Genomic DNA, 22,429 nt, shown 5'->3' with positions numbered 1-22,429 from the left:
TCATTTGGAACACCTGTCATAGACTATCCTGGGTGGCATATTGCGTTTTTTTCTGGTGTCGGTTCTTATAAAGCCTTTTTTTGGGTAGATAAAGACATGGAACAGACTAGGGGTGGTGGTGACCTATAGAAAAAAGTGATTACAAGTCTTAATAGGGGGAACAGTACAGTTAATCCATCTTAAATCACCAAAGATTATAGCTCTAAATTATTGGCAGGTGTGCTGTTTCTCATGCAAAAATATAAAAGATTTCTTCCTTTCCTAAATTGTAAGATTTCATGATTCAGTGGGAGATCCAGTGCATTCTAGAAAGATAGCCATATTGCATTGTGGCAACAGAAACAACAAATAGTCTTGTGATGTCTTCAAGACTAATAAATTTATTATCACATAAGCTTAAATCAGCCACACCAACTTCACCAGATGTCTAAAATGCTACCCATAGTGATTAGGCATGTTTCTTCACCAGTTATATTGCTTTGCTAGTGGATTGTCCATCGGGAGTAGCTTACATCCCACTGAGTTTGGATTTCCCCTCATTCTTTTAACAGAATCTGGATTTTTTCAAGGACTTAAACATTTATTCTATAATAAATCGTCTAGTCTTCAGGGTGCAACATGATTCAGTATAGTTTCCCTGTTTTCTGCAGACATTTTAAGAGGTTACGAATTATTAACTGTGAAATCTTTAGAGTCAGATAGACATTAAAAATATTTCAGACTACTTAATTTCAGAACACACTCTAGAGCACAAAATTATATACCATTGGGTATTTGGTTGTGACCACATTGACCTTAAAGTAGTTAAGAATGAATAGTAATGGTTTAAAGAGTTTGCACACACGTTGTCATAAATTTTTCTAGTAACACTTCAAGGGAATGGACTTGCTTTACAAAACTCTAGTCAGCCTTGGTATGTTAGTATTTTTTATTAAAATAACCATGGAATTGTTTTTCAAGTACCATAGCCAATCAAAGAGATGATGCTAATGTTTTCAAGAGACAATAGTCTGTCCTTTATGTATTTTCCCTGTTGTTTTTCTCCAGTTTATGGGCTCGAGTCTGTTATGCACTTTAGTATTCTATCACATAATTTTTCTTTGCTCTGCATGCACAAAAGGGCATCGAGAAAACTTAGTGCTTTGACCTATGTAACAATCAATTCAATATCACATTTTTCAGCTGAAGAACAAAATTTGGGCTATATGATTTAACAGGCAGGTCTTGCTTCAAGAACAGAGTTCACTTTGTTTATCTGAGGATTAGTGAAAAGCCTATAATTCATCATGAGTCTGTCAGAAGCAAGTTTTAGTTGATTTAGTGCTTCATTGTACACTGGAAATGTATACACTTTTACCCTAAATGTTTAATGTTCTTTCTCAAGTACTACTTTGTAGCATCGTGTTCTGTTTCAAATGGCTTTGGTTTACTTTATGAAATGACAGATCATATTAATGTATTAGGAATTTTTTTATAAGACATTGCTGGGATGATAAAGATGTGTAACCTGATAAAACTCCATGCAGGAGACAGTTATAATGCTGACATTTAGGGAGAAGATAATTTATTTTTACATATACACTAGTCTACATAACACTGGATAAAAGTTTCAAGTAGTTTATTAAATCCAAAATAGAAGTATCTTATATTCATAATTTTTGCAGCTACCGTATGTGTCATAGTGATCTCTTGGAAGTACAATCTTCTTGTCAGACATTCTTCTTTTTTTAAAAAAAAAACAACAGTTCTCTAGTATGTTTCAGAATGGCTAAAACTGGTTGAATATCCCTTATCCAGAATTTCAAAATCCCAAGGACTCTTAAGATCTGAATTAGAGTACTTTTGTCACCAGCCACCTACTTCCATCTTCCTCCTCTTTCCCTCCCCACTTACATTTGTCACAGAAATGGATAGAGAGAGGAAGGAAGGAGGGCAGGAGGTGGACAGGCAGGAATTTTCTTGTTTACCACCATCTCCTCTTCTGTCACCATCCCTGCCTGGGCATCATTGATGGCATGAAATCAATGCATTGGTGGTGGTGAGAGGACCATTCCACTTATTGCATGTTTACAATAATGTCAACACTTTGAAGTGATTGTCTTGGCAACAGTGAAAATACAAAACCACTACTTTCCTCCGTGCTTATTTTGCCACCCAGGCTCATCCTCTTCTGCTGCTGACATTGTCACTTTCTTCTTGCCAGCTGGAGATTTCAAACCCTAGCAAAATTTAAAGATACTCAAATTGAACAGTTCTTCTTTCATGGCATAAGAGCCTATTCCTGCTTTTTTCATGTTATTTCTGCATCTGATACCAAAGTTTTTGTTAAAGAACTAAGTCCTAAGAACACATCTGTTTACTGCATTACATTCCCAGATGCTATAAACTGGTTTGCAAAATAATGTTCGTACTAGAACATGCCTTAAAATCATGTTGGTGATACTTTTTAAGACATGCATCATTTTGCGACACACGAATTCCGTTTTACTAGCAAACCGGAGGTTAAACCAATCCTTTTTTTTTCTTTCATGTCAGGAGCGACTTGAGAAACTGCAAATCTCTTCTGGTGTGAGAGAATTGGCCATCTGAAAGGATGCTGCCTGGGGGGGGGGGGGGTGGTAGATGTTTTTATTTATCCTTGTGGGAGGCTTCGCTCATGTCCCCGCATGGAGTTAGAGCTGATAGAGGGAGCTGATCCATGTTCTCCCTGGGTTGGATTCGAACCGGAAACCTTCAGGTCAGCAACCCAACCTTCAAGTCAACCTTGAAGTAAACAAGGGTTTAACCCACTGTGCCACCGGGGACTCCACCACAAATCCTTTATATCTCTTATATAGAACATATAAAGATATAAAAGATATAAATTGTAATAATGAAATGTATGAGGGCACAAAATATCTCATGGAAAGCCTTTAATTGTTTTTTTCACATAAACTCAGCAGTTTCTCATTATGTTCACACAACACACCTGTCTCTACACACTGTAACTGACACACTAACGTGTTTTGATACATAGTTTGGAAAGTTCTGCTCTATAAGATTGAGGGAACAAGGCAGAGTAGCTGTTGTCAGGGGCAGGACATACTGTTCAAACAATTTCTGTGATAGCCTGGACTGCTTATTTTTTGGGGCCATTCAGTCCATGGTTCACAATGCTTTCTTTTATACTTCTGTATCTAAAACTGCAGGATGAAGGCGGGGACGAGCCTGACACAGCGGCAGGCACGTTCCGGGTTGAGGAGTGGGTGGAATGGTGGCAGTTTTCCTTGGCTCAGCCCAGATGCTCCCTCATTGGCCAAGGCCCCAGAGGTCCCACCCCCAGAATTCCCCTGCCCACAAGCCCCCTGCAATCCCCCCCCCCCGGCTGGGTGTCCCTGCCTGCACTCGTCATACTGTCTTATTAATAGCCAACATCATAAAGATTATTTATGTGCAACAATATCATTGTGTATTACTTTTATGAAAGTAAAATGTCTGCCTCAATATTCCTCAAAGAATTTTTTTTTTAAAAAAAAAAAAAACTATGCATTGTTATTCAAAAAATCTCAACACAGCCAAAGATGTATTAGCAAAGTTTCCATTTTTGGCAAAGTGACAAAATATACATTCACCAAATGTTGACTTCCACAGTTCAGATCACTCACACCTCTCGGTCTGCAAGGGCCTACAAATAACAGCTGTTGAAATTTTTGCATAACCTAAACTTTCAGCTCTAAAGAACTCTTACCTGTCTCAATTTGTTTATATTCTTGGTAATGGACTGATTCACTATTTATACTAGTTGTTTAAACAGTAACATAGCTGTTACAGGGATTGTACATTTGCATTGGGATGGCTAATGCTAAGTACAGTAGAGTCTCACTTATCCAACACTCACTTATCCAACGTTCTGGATTATCCAACACATTTTTGTAGTCAATGTTTTCAATATATCGTGATATTTTGGTGCTAAATTCGTAAATACAGTAATTACTACATAGCATTACTGCGTATTGAACTACTTTTTCTGTCAAATTTGTTGTATAACATGATGTTTTGGTGCTTAATTTGTAAAATCATAACCTAATTTGATGTTTAATAGGCTTTTCCTTAATGCCTCCTTATTATCCAACATATTTGCTTATCCAACATTCTGCCAGCCTGTTTATGTTGGATAAGTGAGACTCTACTGTAGATGAAATAGCTTTCATCATTAATTAATGGAGGTAGACACAACTGTTGGTTTCTACACATTTACCTTTGTTTTGCAATTGTGGATTTCAGAAAATCATTTATTTTAAATAAACAACATACAGAACATCCTTTTGCATCTTATGATGAATGTAAAGCTTCAATGAGACCTGCCTTTAAAACTATACCATTATTTGTATGCTGAAGGCAGGATGTGCATGCTGAGGTACAAAACAAATTTAGAAAACATGACATTACATAAGTATTACATATGTTGCCAAAGCTGAATAACTGCTTCTTTCAGATTCAAATAAACTGGTAATACTCTGAGGAAAACACAAGTTAACTGTTATAACTGACATCATCATCATCATCATCTTCATTTCTATCCCGCTCTTCTCACCCCGTAGGGGACTCAGAGCGGCATACAATATACATTTAGGCAAAAATTCAATGCCTTATTATACAAAGAAAATAAAAAAACATAAAATAATAGAAACAATAAACATATAAACACAATTTAAAACCATTTATATATTAAAACTTAAAACAGCATCTAGATACACCCTACTCCCCCCCTCCCTCCCTCCCTCCCATCATGATCTTAAGGTCTTCTTTGGCTGTCTTGGATGGTGCTGGGTGACTGAGTCCATGCCAGCATCCTCCTTTTATGTCCCAGCCTCTGGAAGCAGCAGGTGTTTCTGCTGGGCCTTGCTTCAGCCAGGTAGTCAGGGCCTGAGTCTGCAAGGAGCCAGGCACCAGGAGCTGAGGTCAAAAGCAGCCTGTAGCAGACAAACACTGCCCTTTCCTCCAAGCTCCCTGTTGCTGATGTTCTTTGGCTGTCTTGGATGGTGCTGGGTGAGCTGGGTGACTGACAGATGTGGGTAGATGCTTTTTTCCTATTTGGATTTGTCGCTTTGGTTTCTCTCCACGAATCTGAAGTGAAATACCAATTTAAAGAAATGAGGTCTAGAGCTGATGCATAATACTGTGACCTAATATGTTTATCCAGATAAAAAGGACACTTTCTAAATGTACCCAGTGCCTCAGAAAAAATATAGGAGAGTAACATTTTATTGAGCTGGCTTTCTAGTTCTTGGCCTACCTGACAGAGATGTCGCAGAACTCATAATTAAACTTGGTAGGGCCCATGCACCCAGCATGGAGGTGAGTGTTTACGACCTCGGTGAGATGGGATTTCCATTCAGAAGTCAAGTTACCACTAGCATTTTCGTAACTAACACTTATACAGGAGCTGCCATTGGGAGAAAGATTTGCTATCATGGGGCAAACTTTTTATTTGGTAAAAGGAAGGCACAATTACAACTACTGCAACAACTACACCTGGAGAAAAAGAATATATGATAAATTATGTGTATAAGAGCCTTCAATGAGATATACTTAAGGAAAGGAAATGTAAGTAACAAAGATTCTTCTTAGTTACAACCCTTGTGTCCCTATATCTAAACCTCAGTTAATGTTCACATTACCGGTTGAGTCTCCCTTATCTGAAATGCTTAGGGCCAGAAGCATTTTGGATTTTTCCAGATTTTTGAATGCTTGCATTTGCATATAATTTGTTAAAACTTAAAAGTGCTTCAAATGCCAGCATGCCCTGCACACAACCTCCTGTGCGCTTCACAGATCCCTCAACATGGCTTCATTTCCCTAACTTGCCCACCAATGCACTGAATGGTAGTGACACCAGTTGTTTGGAGATATTGACAAAATAAAATATGAGGCATAAGACATGCCTGAGGAGAGGTCTCTTTCCTGCATTAAATGCTTTCAACTTCTGATATGGCAATGGCGGAAGTATCACCATCCTCACTGGTGCTGAAGCTGAGTGCCATTCCTGCTCTCCTTTTCCCCTCTCCCCGCAAACATACTCCATATCTGTTTCAACAAATTTTATCCACAAATTCAAAAACAAAATGCAAAATGCAATAACTAGGTCAGGTCTTCAAGACCACTTGAAAGCTTTTTCCAAAATATATCTGTGATTTTTTTTCTCCTGTCTTAAAATTTCAATTTTGGTGGCCAAATATACAGACCTGTGATTTTTAAATATGCAGAATAGCTGTTGATGCAAGTATAGTCTGCTTTCCTATTTATTTCTGTTTTGCCCTTTACACAGATTCAGTAATTATTCTAGATAATCTAGACTAATCTAGATTAAAATCCCATTCCCCGCCCAGGTCGTGATTTTCTGCGCTATTCAACTCAGAGCTGTTGCTACACCCAACACCAAAAGCCCATTTGTTTATGCACTCTCCCCTCCCCCCCCCCAAAAAAAACCCAACAACATTTGCTAGCAGGTGTAATGCTTGTAGACAAAAACATAGAGTTCAGCTAGGCCAGCTGGGCACTTTTTCAAAACTTAATAAGCAAATTCTACACTTTAGACCACACTCCATGCACTTCTTAAATTATTCTTGGCAACAACAGAAAAGTTAAAATGTTTTCTGGACAAGGTTTTGCAAGAGATTTGAATGTTTTAGAATGTAGTTTGTCATTGCCAGTAAACCCATTGCTCTCTTTATTCATATTTTTCCTCTTTACAGAATTAATTATAATTGTTATTTTAAAAAAATCTTGAAGCCAATATGCTAAGTCTGTTTTGAAAGGTGAAAGGTAGCCAGTCACGGCTGCTAACAAAAAGCTAAGAAGTGCAATTCCTTTGGCTAATAATTGCCTTAATTGCCTATAGTTCCTTTTCTTGCCTTACGTGCTGTGTAGTGCAAAAGTCAATGCAGCTCCAATTTGTAGACATTTTTGGGAAGAAAGGGAAGTTTAGGAGTAGTGTTGAGAATTAACCTCAAGTAATTGTTCAGCATAATAATAATAATAATAATAATAATAATAATAATAATAATAATGCTTTACAGATGCTCAGAGCTTTTCATATATCATATATATTTGTCAGCGATTCCGTGATAGAAGTGAGAGTAGGGTCAGTATAAGGACCACAAAGATAATCTTTTGAGTCTTCAAGTAAATTCTTACTAATAGTTACTGTAAGACAAACATGTCATGGGGGGGGGGGGTGACAAAAATATGCAGAAAGGGGTATTGCCTTTCTCAGAAGCTGAGAGAGTGTGAGTCACCCAGTGGGTTTCTGTGACCAAATAGGAATTTGAACCCAGGGTTCATAGTCAATGCTCAAATCATAAAGATAGTCTCAGGAGGGAGCAAATACAATAGAGTCTCACTTATCCAACACTCGCTTATCCAATGTTCTGGATTATCCAAGCCATTTTTGTAGTCAATGTTTTCAATACATCATGATATTTTGGTGCTAAATTCATAAATACAGTAATTACAACATAGCATTAATGTGCATTGAACTACTTTTTCTGTCAAATTTGTTGTCTAACATGATGTTTTGGTGCTTAATTTGTAAACTCATAACCTATTTTGATGTTTAATAGGCTTTTTCTTAATCTCTCCTTATTATCCAACATATTCGCTTATCCAACGTTCTGCCGACTCGTTTATGTTGGATAAGTGAGACTCTACTGTACTTTAGTTGTGGTATTGTAACTGTAACTTTTAAACTGTTTCAAGTTCAAGAATACATATGAAACTTTACATTATGCTATGTCAGGGAAAAAACAACATTACAGGTATTCACAAAAATATCTCTTTTGAGTGTTGTCTGCAGTGTTACCTGTGTGAGGCTGGAATGAACAAAGACTGGAGGTGGGGGGGGGGAGGGAAAAAAGAGACCAGTGTATATTATCAATCCCATCTACATAATTCCACTACTGTATTCAGTTTGAGGGATCATGGATACCAATCCTACCAAAGCACTACATTTTGCATTTGAGGTTTCATTCCACCAAATTTCTACTCCATGTGATTGAACTAGAATATTTTGTTATCCTCTAATTTCCACTGTCCTCAACTCCTCTGCTTCCCTACCCATTTCCCTTCACTCACACACCCTCAACTTCACAAAGTTGTAAGCTTTCCTGAAGAACTGCTGTTGGGAACTTCCTCTCCTAACACATCTTCCAATTTCTGTAAATTCAGCTTGCTCATCCTTCTTCTCCTGGAGAGAAGGATGAGCTGGTTGCTGCCACAAGTCATCCATGCTTTTGTCTCTCAGTTCTTCCTTTGTGTTCTTCTGCTGACTTCTTGCTTCAACTCTTTTAAAAATCTGGCTCCAGTTCCAAACTGACTGTGGTCTGCTTCTCACAGTGTACTGCTTAACCTTTTTATTCTTTCCCGTTGGAATTCTCCAGCCAGTTGCATTTTACCATCTGGCAAAAACGACAGTGTGTTGACCTTTACTTAAGAGTCAGTGACTTAGGACGATCTCACTGAAGACTATTTCCTTATGGACCCATCACTGTCTGACCCCCTGCCCTTTTTCTTTGATTCAACTTCCCAACATGAAAGCAATAGACAGAGCTGTAAAGCAGGGGCGGGCAATGTCTTGGAATTTGGGGACCAAATTGTGCTACCATAGCAACCAGCTACCGCCAAAATCATGGTGATGGCAGCAAATCCATTTCCTTCACCCCCCCCCCCCCCTTTCTACATACATATAATGTACATTTCTTTTTGCAGAGGCTACTAGTATTCTTAGAAATTATCTGGGTGTATTTGACTAAGCAACATGTACTTTTGATGATAAACTTGCTAATGTTTGGAAGATCCTGAAAGAAGGTGTGTGCCACATAGGGTTTTTCAAATGTGGACAAAGACACAATATGTCTTTCAGGTTGAAGCTGGAAGTAAGCTACTCTTTTCAATGTACACGTTTACAAATCTTTCAAAATAAAAAATACATAAAATGTTTACTGTACAAAATATAAAAATCCACAGCTTTTTCATTGGGTTTACTGATAGTTTGCCATTTCTGCATTAGCCATTAAGTGAGGTTAACATAGTGTCTTGAATGTTCTGTAACTTCGTTGTAAGTTATATGGGAAGAGATAGCCCCATGTCTTTATATTCCAACCAGTTAATATGGTTATAGTGGAGAAAAGAGAGTCTTTGTTCCCTTGATGGGAGAAAGATTGAGTATGAATCAAATGAACAAATGAATGAATGAAAACAAGCATTTTAATGTAGGTGACCTACTCCAAGGTGAGCAACCATGCCTATGAGTTGTTGTTGGATTTATATTAACCGCAGAAAACATAGTCAACTGCCAGAATAATTGGAATTCTGTTCTTAAACCATGTGGAAAAGTACAAGGTACAGCAGTGTAATTCTGTAAAGGAGGGTAGGATGTATGAGTTAAAGCACCATATTCTGCCATTTGATACATTTCTGCCTTGCTTTTATTTATTTTTTCCTCTTCAAAAGATGGGAGATGAAAACAAGTTAAATGTTCTGTTATTCCTATTTTGAGGAAAGGGTATCTGCTCTTGGCTGTCACAGAGATAAGCAATATATTGTACTTCAAACTTCAGCTCAGCTGTAGCTTTAATAATGGAATATTGGGTTTTTTTATTAAAACATTATAGTCAATGACACTAGTGATCATGTGTATCATTGCTGGTATTTTTGGTATTTGACAAAGAAAGAAAGCGCACCAAATTATCTCATAGGTACTTTCAAACTAAAATGTAGTATTTCTTCTGGCAGAAAACAGTCTCCATTTCCTGGATGTTGGAGAGGTTTTTATTCATCTTCTTTTCATTTGTTTGTAAAATCTTGGTGTGTTTCCTAAGCATATTTTTTGAGATGCTGGCATTTTTAGAATAATGTTTTGGCTCTAGGGCACAAAATAAGACCTAAATACTGGACCCACTTCCCACATGCATGCTAGGGTTTCTTACAAATGCATGCTAAAGTTATTTAAAGATGATGTTTTAAAAGACTTGCATTGTTAAGTCTAATTATAACTGGGAGTCCGAAGAATTTTGGAGTAAAGCCAGAGACATTGTCAGGGAATAATGGAAAAAAAGAAAGAGAAACCTCAATAGGTGGCAGATGGAACTCTTCACACTATTTAGGACACATGTAAAACAAAAGTAAAAGGTGACAAAAAGATAAGTCATAACCCTAAACGCAATTGTTCACAGACGTGTGCAGAAACAAGGAGAACTACTATAATAATCAATGTAGAGAAAGATAACAAAATACCTGCATTTTATCATCCTGTCTGCTGAAGTTGTAGTATGAAATGGTGAAAACTGGAGAGAGGAAAACCAACATTTGCGATATGTGGTTGACACTATTCTGCTAGCATAAAATAGCAACAACTTGGAACTACAGTGGAAGGGCATCAATGAAGAAAGAGTAAAGACAGCTGAGCACTAACAGAGCAAAAATAATGAGCACAGGTAAATTACATAACTTTAAAGAAGGCTATAAAGACATTGAGATAGTAAAAGATTTCCTGTACTTTAGCTCAGGCATTAATCAGAATAGACACTGCAGTCAAGAATTCAGGAGAAAACCAGGACTTGAAAATTGAGCTGTGAAAGGGTTAAACAAGATTTAGGATTGTCCATGCCAACGTATTTCCCAGAAAGCTGACAAGAAGAAAATCAACTCATTTAAAAGGTAGTGCTGAAGTTACACAAATATTGTGGAGTGTTAAAATACAAATAATTGGGTCCTAGAACAAATGAAGCCCGGACCCTCCCTAGAAGTCTACTTTAACATGTCATCAAAAGACATGACACTTGAAAAGAGAATAATTATTAAGATAAATGGCAGTAGGAAAAGAGGAAACCCATGTTACAGATGGATACTAGACTCGGCCTGCAAGACTGGAACAGGGCAGTTGGGGATAGGGTGACTTGCAGGTCTCTCATTCATATGGTCATCATAAGTTGAAGTTGACCTGAGAAGCAGTTTACCATAACAACAACATATTTGAGTATTTTTAGATAAGTAGCTTATGATGAGCATTGCACAGTTACTACTGAAGTTCAAAAAATACTTGTGCGGGAGAAGTTCTCAAATGACATCAGTGGGACTGTCTTCTGAGTTGCCTTTGAACTGCAGAGAACTCCATCTACATTTTAATGTGTAATATTTTGTAATGTAACTGTTCAATTTACAAAAATGTAACAGTTGAAATAAAAAGTGTATTTTTCTTAGGTACATATTTTTGAAATGAGCATTCTGCTCATTATTTTCTTTACATTAAATTGTCGTTTTAATGCTGTAAAGCATGTACTTAATAGTTATTGTAGAACAGCAGTTTTTATCCTCCTGGTTTCATCTTAAAAGATTGCATTCCAAGAGCACGAACACTACATAGATTTTGTGTATTTATGTTTACTCTTTTTTTACAGAGAATGCCTGAAAAAAATTATTTGTTCACCAGATTTATGGGGTGCTAGACCCATAAATTATTATTATTTTCAGCCTTTTGGAGTGCCTGGTGTGTGTGTGTGTGTGTGTGTGTGTGTGTTTTCACAGCCAGGAGCAGTAAAATAATCAATCATGCAATAATGTCATGGATAATTACCATGTTACGTGGCGCGCTTTGAGCTGCAGGTGTGTTCAGTTTGGCTATTGGGTGCATTTAAACTGCGATATTTACAGCCCAGGCAGTGAAATGTTTTTGGAATGTGTCCTCATTTTCAGGAAGTATTTTTATTTGGTATAATACTAAACTAGTTTTTGCCATCTGTTGTGAAGACAAATATGTATGGCATTGTGTAGCTTAATGTTGATCCCCATTCATTAACTTCCCATAATTCACCAGTGTTCTTTCTAAAGTATAAACTAGCATCAGATGTAATTTCTACAAATAAATTATGTCTAATTCCTATCTAGACAGTGCATTTAATATTTTTAAAAACAAAGACCGTGAAACTGCTATAATTTTCTTCTTCAATTGACTCAGATGGATGTCCCCTGCTACCAACTTAATAATTTCCCTAATATTATTAACAATCTTCCCCTGGGAAAAATAATACATTTTCAGCCCTCTCCCTTCAGTTCCAAAAGAAAAATCCTAATTGGAGCTGATGGGCCAGTGGACTACTGCCCTCTCCCAGGCCTCTGTCAATGTGACTTGACAAGCAGACATTTCTTATTAGCCCAAGAACTGGCCATATACTCATATGCAGAGGTCAGAAAAAAAGACTTCTCTACCTCTTTTTTACATTCTAGATGTTTTGTGAACACCAGCAATTATTCTTTTGATCTGATCTGTATTTAAATCTCTCTAGGAAAATGGCATCCAGCCAACCAGTGAATTAAAAATACAGAAACTTAATTCACCAAGACTTATCTCCAAGAAGATGTATATGGAATTACACTGTTAGCAAAACACATTTTGGTTGTTGAAAGTCCTGTTTTGGCATTCAGCTTAGAATGCATGTAACATGTGGACAAGACTGCATTAAGTAGATTTGATCTTGATATTGCATGTGCATATCCTTGTAGATCATGTATAGAGCACAAATTGCTACAAGGAAAAGGCATTTAAAAGACTTCATTGCAATTCCATACTGCATATAACTGTCTGTGTGTACATATGGTTGTCTTTTCTTGGTAGATCTTGTATGAGCCAATATGAGGGAAGGGTTCACTTGAAACAGAATTATCAGGCTTAACTTAATAACATGACCAATTTCTAAGTAGCGTTTCTGGATAGAACTGTGAACTATAGCCTTGTTTTTTACTTTTTTAAAGACAATTTTTTGCATTGTTGCTGAGTTTCTAAATTCTTCCATTAACTGCATTGCTAGCCAAGTCTGGGTGATGTCATTTTGGTTCAACTCTTTGCAGTTTTGATACTGTAAAATTCCATTTACTCTGTATTCTACATGAGTGGAATGTAAGAGGGTGTTTTCCCTCAATGATATTTTTTAAAACAAGTTGACACTGAAATCATTAACTTTGCTTGTTTAAGGAAGCAAAATGTCTATACATGGGTGTATTTTCCCCAATAGCTTAAACAGGAAGTCTTCACAGACTTGCCCATTTGGTCCTGCTGTTTTTCTTTCAGCCAGGAACTATTAAGTAGCAAAGACAGTGGAAGATCTGTGCATCACTATGAAAGGGATGTGCTAACTGTAGCACTAACTGCCTCTTTGTAGGCATTTTAGCACCCTTTGCTGTTTTTGATGTCTGTTGCCAGGAGCTGCAGATGTTGGGGGCTGGGGAGGGAGAATTCCAGTGAAAGGCTATGATTCAGCAACCTAAGCAGTTTGCCTTTAACAGCCAAAGTAATTAGATTGGCAGACAAATTAGAAATGTACAGTGCTTTCTTTGTTTGAGGAGTGTGGACGTTGATAACTGATGGTAGAGCAACAAGAGCACAACCCATAAAATAGGTAATCATATTGATTTGAAAGACAGACTTTTTTCATATGTGATATTCGTGACTCCATGTAGTGCCTTGTGACAGTCACATCTCAAACCTCTGTTGACTGAGGTAAACCAAAATAAATTATCTTTTAATGCATCCACATGATTAATGGATTTGGAATATTGCCATTGCATTTTGTCCTCCTCCTCCTCCTCCTCCTCCTCCTCCTCCCATATACTCATGTTGATGCCTGTGTAAATGTAATGCAGCAATACCCCCCCTCCATCTCCCCTTTATTCCTTGTCTTTTATTTGGAGAATGGCCAGATATTCATTAGACAATTTTAGAACTTCATGATAGTGTGTCAGGTTAAGCCACAAGTAGATCCACTGAGAATGATGAGTAGATATATTGATGGATATCCCCTGAAATAGCAATAACAGCAACCAAGATACTGGAAGGAATGTCATTACGAAAGTGGAATCTAGTTTTGAATTGGTAGTAACTGAAACAGTTCTAAATCAGCAAACTAAATTGTCTCTGTGTATGTTGTAGGTGGGGTGTAAACTAGACTGTTCGCTGATCATGCCAGACATTATTGGAGCTTATGGTTTTAGCTTTTAAGCGTCTTCAAGCCTGCACTTGACAAGCAGGATATAAACGGGTGAAATAAATAGAAACATAAAGAGTGATGTTGACAGCACAAGAGTTGCATGAATGGGAAGGATCAGCAATGAAGGTATTCTGACCACAGCCATCTGCTTTTGCTATGCCTTGTAGACTTGAAATGTCAAAACCAGTTACATACAGAGCTTGGAAAAAGTAATTGTTTGTATCACAAGACACTGGCTGGAGGACTCTAGCAATTGTACTCCAAGTAGTTACTTCCCCAGGCTCTGTAAAGTATAAAATATTATTGGGAATGCTACCACAGGCACACTTTGTATCTTTTCATGATCCTTTGAAGTTTTCTATCCACACAAGAAATTGACTGATATGCTACATTTAATCTTAAGGCAAACTGGAAACTTTAGTAATGAAATGTAATTACCATGTCAAATCAGGCCATCAGTTCATTTTAATTGTTTAACACTCAAAGGTCAGTAGTTCATTTCACATACCTGTGTCTGTGCAGAGATTTTATGACCAGTATATAAATCAGCCAAGAAAGAAGGAGAGCTATGTTATTCCTTAATACTATCATTCAGATAATGGCCTGACTAGGAAATTATCAGGAAGCTGTGTTTGGGGACACTCCTAATAATGCTAGAACCTAAGGTGAATTAAGCAACTTGACTCATGTTTTGCTTTGTTTTAGGTGAAATTGAGATATCAGATTCTGATGATCCTTTAGGCCAACTGGATGGACATAGCAGGCCAGTTCCAACGCATAAAGGTAAAACTTTATTGTTACTGTTCTTCTAATTTTATCAATACTTGCCATCTAAAGCTTTTATTTTTCTGGCCTACATGCATTAACATGCAAAGTTGCTACCTTCTTATAAAACCATGACAAGTGCATCACATTCAAAGGGTTTAATATAGATGCATATTATTTCCAGAAGTCATCAAGATTTGGTTCACTTATTAGTCATTATTTCTCATTGCCAAATATCCTTTCCCTACACAATTCTCTATATGTGCAAAGAAGTAGCAGACAGGCCTGTCTTCCTCTGTACTGACCTTTTGAGTGATACAGAATTAAAGGTACACTTGTCCTACTAAGGACTTGAGGTGGATATTATTAACCTATCTTGTGCAGAAGTCAAGAAGGACAATCTGTTTTTTTTCCCACCTTTCTGAATACCACACTGGGAAAGGGAGAAACATTCTGGAACTGTACCTCGTAATACCAGGAGGATTGTGGTGAGGTGATGGCATTGATTTCATTTCATATCTTTTGTGAAGTAAGCAAACAATAGGCTCCTCCACTCTTCTGCATTCTTTCTGCAGTATTTAAATAACGTGGATTAGGTTATCACCATAGACATTTTCTAAAGGGGCTTTGTGAAACACCAGATAAATTAGTTTTGAGGGAAATACTAACTCTGAAGAATGCTTGCTACAATGGGAAATTTGAATAAAAAATGATAAAGTACCCCTTTCATTCCCAAAGATGTCCTCATTAATCTCTACAGTGGATCTGTCATGACTAGAAACCACTCCAGATGTAAAAAAAAAAAAAAAAAGAAAAAAAAAGTATGTACAGAAATAGGGGAAGCGAGGATCCACAATCACTGGAAAATTCAGATCCAGATCCCTTGGATTCAGAGGAGCCAATATACTCCCCTTCACTAATATTATTATATTAATAATAATTATTATTATTATTAATATAAACATATTCTTATATACCTCCCCATCTCCACAAAGGGACTCGAGGTGGCTTACATGAGGACCAAGTTCAGAAATACAAAATTACAATATATCACCATAGAATACATTGCAGTTATGATGAATTAAGCACATAAAAACATGTAAAACATCATAAAAACATAAACTCAACAACAATCAGTAACCAATAGCCAAGCAGAATGGGCGTGTTCATAGCTGGAGGCAGGGCAGGGTTTGTCCAACATACTGCAAGGATGGGGCTGGTAATAAAGTGCAGAGATCAGGTATTAAGTTAGAGGTGGAAGGGCCAGGTCAATTGTTGAACTGATTAATCAAAAGCACATTGGAATAAATAAGGTATTTCCGGAAGGAGGCCAGGATGGGCGCTAATCTAATTTCTCTGGAGAGGGAGTTACAGAGCTGGGGGGCCACTACCGAGAAGACTCAAACTGTTGGAATGTTTTCAAATAATAATGCTTCCATTTCTGTATATATCAAGCAAAGTATCTTACTGTAGCTGCAAATTAGGTAAAGGTAAAAGTTTTCCCATGACATGAAGTCTAATAGTGTCTGGTGGTTGGTGCTCATCTCCATTTCTAAGCCAAAGAGCTGCCGTTGTCCGTAGACACCTCCAAGGTCATGTGGCCAGCATGATTGCATGGAGCACTGTTACCTTCCCGACGTAGCGGTACCTATTGATCTACTCACATTTGCATGTTTTCAAACTGTTAGGTTGGCAGGAGCTGGGGCTAACAGTGGGAGTTCACCCCACTCCTCGGACTCGAACTGCCAACCTTTCAGTCAGCAAGTTAAGCAGCTCAGCAGTTTAATCCGCTGCACCACCAGGGGCTCCAAATTTTAGCTGCAAATGATCATACTGAAATTCCATCACAGTTTGCTGCTTTTGACAAATTTTCTATGAAATTATCAGTTGACCAGCATTTTATCATCATTGCTACCTAGCATGAAGCTACAAGTGAAGTACACGATCTACTTATAGAACTGTATCTCTATCCCAACTAATACTTTTATATTCATTAGTCAATGACTTATGGGTCAATTTAATGTAATGGGGGATTCTGATTTTCCCATATCACAAATGAGTTTATAAAAAGGCCTTTGTAGTGTTTCCAACTAGTAACACTAGTAACTAGAGTTAAGTTTAATTTGATCCACAATAAATTAAGTTTAAGATTCTAGAGTTTTGGGTAGGTAAGTGTCTTGAGTTCTTAAATATCGATAAAAATGTGTGTTTCTGACACTGACATGTATTTTACTTCCTCCATCCAGTATTGCAGAACAGTATTTTAAAAGTGACCATTTAGTTTTCTCAGATTTTTTTTGTTGCAAGCTGCTTCATGTGGCACTTTTGAATGTTACGCTGTGAAACATTCTAATAATTATATTTGAATATATGCCATCTCCATGTGTGGCATGCATCTAGCCTGTTTGAATCAAAATGTGAAGCATCTGAATTATTTATGTTCTAAGAGGTAAGGCTTATCAACACCAGCCAATTATTTCAGAGTTAGTTTAAAGTAGAAATGCTGCAGACTACCCCAAAGATCTTAGAAGTATCTTTCACACTCCGTGCCTGTTCTGCATGAGCAGCAGGATCAAGTCTACATGATCCACCTGGGCTGAAACCAATTTGGTCCAGCTGGACTGTCACTGTACCTTCTGTGTCACCATCGACACCACCACTACTGGGTGGATGCAAAGCTCCAGGCAAGCTCCTGGCCATTGTAAATGTCCTTCCCTTTTTATTTTATTTTTTTTTTATCATAAGGGCACCTCTGCATATATCAGCACGGGGAACCCATGCTGGCCAGGAGATCTCCTGGAGCTCTATGACTGTCTGCAGCACTGAAGGCAACATGAGCCTGATCCACTCCACCTTTCCTGCACTGATGAATGCAGGGAAAATGAGATAGTAGTGACAGTCCATGTGGACTCAATTGTGTTGTCCACACTATGCCTTAAGTGTGGGGTTAAACTTGCTGAAACTCCAGCGCATTCCCTGACTTCCTTTAGCATGAACCTTAACTGATTTAACCCACATTAAGGACCAGAAGTTCCTGTATATTGTGTAGACATCCAGGAATCACTTCTGTGCTACTGTGGGGTTTTTTGGCCAGTGTAGACAAGTCCCCAACTTGAGGAGGCAGGAGTTTGCAATTATTTTTAATTTGTTGAAAATTCATGTCTTAGCTGTCTTTATTTGGAACTACTGTTAGCTTGGTTCGGAACTACTGTGGTTTGGAACTACTGTGGTTTGGAACTACTGTGTTTTTGCTCCCACTGAACACTGATAATTGTTATTACAACCCAACTCAAGAGTTGCATTTGGAATAGTTAGGTCAAGTACGCTTTTGGTCACCTATCATTTATGGTGTTTGAAGGGTTTTATAACTTCTTTTTTAAAGTAGGTAATTAAGTATGTAAGTAAAAACCTATTATGCCATGCTTATTAATATCGTAATTTTCTAGAGTTACACAATTAGCTGGAAGACAATGCCATTCCACCTATGGTGATGATGATGATATTACCAATGCAGAAAACTGAAATCAAATGCTACCAGCAGTGAAAATAATTTTATATGGGTTGTCTTGGAAGAAAAACCAGCTAGTAATATACCTTACAGATTTTTATGAGAGCAAAGTAGGCTATCCATTGTTAAGGATACAGTATATGCAAATATAATCACAAATGATCTGTAAATAACAAGTGTGTCTAGAGAAAACCTTAAAACCATTAAGCCTGCCCACCCAAGCATTATGAGATACACACCCATTTTTGCAACCCCAAGGAGATGGTAAAACAAGGAGTTCAAAATGAACTCCACTGAAGTCCTTCCTCCATGGTTTATGGGCTACTCTTCGTTCACTGCATCACAGGTTCTTCAGGCTTGCTCTAGTGTTAACAAATATTATTGTTAATTGCCTTAATATTTTATGACTTACCTTCAAAGCAAGAATAGGAACATACACCAGAATTCATAAGGCATTTCATGCAGTTTATTTTTCATTTATTAAAAAGCTTTGTATGACTTGGACATTTGCATATTAGTGTTTTATGATTGTTTGTGTCTGTAGGTCCCTTCTAGAATCATAGAATAGTAGAGTTGGAAGAGACCTCATGGGCCATCTAGTCCAACCCCCCTGCCAAGCAGCAGGAAATTGCGTTCAAAGCACCCCCGACTGATGGCCATCCAACCTCTGCTTAAAAGTCTCCAAAGAAGGAGCCTCCATCAGTGTCTGGGGGAGAGAGTTCCCCTGCCAAACAGCTCTCACAGTCAGGAAGTTCTTCCTAATGTTCAGATGGAATCTCCTTTCCTGTAGTTTGAAGCCATTGTTCCGCATTCTAGTCTGCAGGGCAGCAAAAAACAAGCTTGCTCCCTCCTCCCTATGACTTCCCTTCACGTATTTGTACATAGCTATCATGTCTCCTCTCAGCCTTCTCTTCTGCAGGCTAAACATGCCTAGTTCTTTAAGCTGCTCCTCATAGGGCTTGTTCTCCAGACCCTTGGTCATTTTAGTTGCCCTCCTCTGGGCGCTTTACAGCTTGTCAACATCTCCCTTCAATTGTGGTGCCCAGAATTGGACACAGTATTCCAGGTGACCAATGCAGAATAGAGGGGGAGCATGACTTCCCTGGATCTAGACGCTATACCCCTATTGATGCAGGCCAGAATCCCGTTGGCTTTTTTAGCAGCTGCATCACATTGTAGGCTCATATTTAACTTGTTGTCCATGAGGACTCCAAGATCTTTTTCACACGTACTGCTGTCGAGCCAGGAGTCCCCCATTCTCTATCTTTGCATTCCATTTTTTTCTGCCAAAGTGAAGTATCTTGCATTTGTCCCTGTTGAACTTCATTTTGTTAGTTTCGGCCCATCTCTCTAGTCTGTTAAGATCGTTTTGAATTCTGCTCCTGTCTTCTGGAGTGTTAGCTATCCCTCCCAGTTTGGTGTCATCTGCAAACTTGATGATCGTGCCTTCGTCTAAGTTGTTAATAAAGATGTTGAACAGAACCGGGCCCAGGACGGAGCCCTGCGGCACTCCACTTGTGACTTCTTTCCAAGATGAAGACGATGCATTGGTGAGCACCCTTTGGGTTCGTTCGTTGAGCCAATTACAGATCCACCTAACCGTAGTTTTGTCTACCCCACATTTTACTAGTTTGTTTGCCAGAAGGTTGTGGGGGACTTTGTCGAAGGCCTTTGTCCTCCCCTTTGAGATTTGTAGATTTGCTAAAAGTATAACCCTAAACCTAATCTATCCTCAAGACTAGAACAAAATTTAATTATTAGGGATGTAAGACTTTACAAAAAAAAAGATTTCACTGATAAACTCTTCCGTGCTGCAAAAGAAGAATGTTATCCTAGAATTCAATTTGGTTGGAGACTTATAAAGTGAATCCAAACATTTGATTAAACTTTTAAGGGCTTGGATCCAAGATCTACATGGCTAGTTTTACATGCCCAAGGGAGAAACAAACAACCATCTTTGCATAATGGAAATTTTTGTGATGTTGAAAATTCTTTCAAAATAATCTGTAATGTAACTGAGGTTGGAGTGAGTGTGGTGGTGGAAGAGTCAAAAAGAGCAAATCGAAAATTCTGATGGGTACCTCCAAGTTCTTGGCCACAGCTCAAGTAGCTCTTTGGAGTTCATCCAATGAAAGCAAGTATAAAATTTAATGATCAAAATGAGATCTGATGTAATAGAATTCCAGGGCAGGGAACATTACTAAATTTGTTGCTGCTAGGCTTAATACTGGCGAAAGCAGCTTTCCTTCCAACAGCCTCATGCACAATGTTAAATAATATTTAACTGATCTGATCTTATTACGAACTGTATTAAATTTAGTAACTGCAGATGTATTTCCTTTTTCTACATTTCACTTTCCCAAAGAATCAGGTTTTTTTTTACTTCATGCCTTTGTCAATGTATTTGCAATAAAATACATTCTTGCAAAAAGCAATACATTGATTTTATAGATACATAATCTCAGAAGTAGCTAGTCATTTATAGCATGCATCTGAGATAAAAGAGAAATAAATGTAGATGTTTCAAAGTAGAGCAACAACTTAATGCTATGTTCCTACAATGCTTTGTTTCTTTAATGTCGATAGTGTTGGTTTATAATTGCTTTTTATAGGGTGGAGTATACCACAAATAACATGCAAATTCCACTTTGATGAAAAGGTTTGGGTGAGCAGAAATGATACTTAGATTTAAAATGTATATCTGTGTGGCACTGTTTCTTGCTTTATATTTATTCTGTAAAAATAGGAAAGATTTACATGGAATTTGGACCTATCGTGCATGTGTTAAAATAATGTCTTGTTGAACAATATATCACACTGAAAAATAAGCCTTTTCTAACTCAAACCAGATTTGTTAGTACGTTTTTGCAATTGCAAATGTTACAAAAAAAAATTCAAGCCCACATAAATTACTTTCAGCTTTACAGTATCACTGGAGCTGTAAATGTCATCTATTCTAACTATTGCTTTAGGAGTCAATTATTCAAATGTGTAACATTTTTTTTTAAGTTCTTAGTGTCACACATTAATCAGAGGGCTTTATTTCAGATATTATAGACACAAGTAAGAATCCCTCTGACCATAGCATCATGGCCAAAATGAAATGTAGTATTAGTTACATGGGGGGAAAGAAACACAGTCAGCCCTCTATGGGCCCTGCCAGACAGGCCCTATATTCCAGGATCTGATCCCAGGTTTTCTGCTTTAAACTGGATTATATGAGTCCACACTACCAGATAATATGGGGTAAACAGAAAACCTTTGATCAGATCCTAGGATATACAGCCTGTCTTGAAGGGTCCTATATCTATTGATTCTGGACCATGGAGTCAATCAACTACAGTTCAAAAATATTCAGTGAAAATGTACAGAAAAAAAAACCCAGCATACCCTGCTGTAGCCTTCCACCATTTCATAGATCCTCAGGCTCCCTCGAAAACTTCAGTTGTTCACAATATTTATAAGTGATTGTATTTTACTATGCCATTGCTTATAAAGGGACTTAAGCACCAAGGATTTTGGTATTTGCAGCTGGAATGGGTCCTGGAATCAAACCCTAACAGATACCGTAGTCATAGCATGAATGACCAACCACTACAGCTTGAAAAATGCGCAAGACTTTCAATGCCAAGGCAACGTAGTTACATCTATACAGTCTTAGAATTATAAGTAGCTTTTTGAAGGCAACCATAAGACTGATCTGACCCTCCGTGAAAATGAATTTGACACCCCTACGCTACAGCAAGGTATGGGAAGATAAAGGCTTCCCAAGTAAAAATAGTTTTTAAGAGGGTTGGGTTGGAATTTTCCTTTGGACTATAGGAAAAAGGATTAAGCCCAATGTCGGCTATAGTCCCAGTTCTCCCCATGGTAGAAAACCATGCCAGTGGTTTATATAAGTCAGTTGTACGTGTGATTTGCCTTCACACTAGGAACTTCCTGTTTCATTCACTGTTTCTAAAGCTCATATGCACTAATGCATCTGAAGTTTATCATTAATTTAAAAACGAATTTCCAATCCAGTGTTCTTATTTGATGGTGCGTAGTATTATCAATTATACTGCTGCTTGACTAAACATAATCAAATAGTTTTGACTTTAGTCAAAATAACTATCTGGCACAGGACCTAGATTCTCAT

The 22,429-nt window shown here is 37.7% G+C and overlaps 1 protein-coding gene across 2 annotated transcripts in view; it reads left to right on the top strand.

Moving 5' to 3' along the window:
* The window catches only part of ror2 (receptor tyrosine kinase like orphan receptor 2), a 153,063-nt gene that overhangs the window by 99,094 nt on the left and 31,540 nt on the right, over positions 1-22,429 (top strand). For both annotated transcript variants that reach the window (XM_062972117.1, XM_062972118.1), the window contains one exon: positions 14,724-14,801. In XM_062972117.1, the coding sequence (XP_062828187.1) occupies positions 14,724-14,801 (78 nt within the window). The remainder of the gene's footprint in view (positions 1-14,723; positions 14,802-22,429) is intronic.

This window comes from Anolis carolinensis, chromosome 2 (assembly GCF_035594765.1).
Source record: "Anolis carolinensis isolate JA03-04 chromosome 2, rAnoCar3.1.pri, whole genome shotgun sequence".
Taxonomy (NCBI): domain Eukaryota; kingdom Metazoa; phylum Chordata; class Lepidosauria; order Squamata; family Dactyloidae; genus Anolis; species Anolis carolinensis.
The sequence above is the reverse complement of the archived record's forward strand: the minus strand, read 5'-3'. Positions and strand labels throughout refer to the sequence as shown.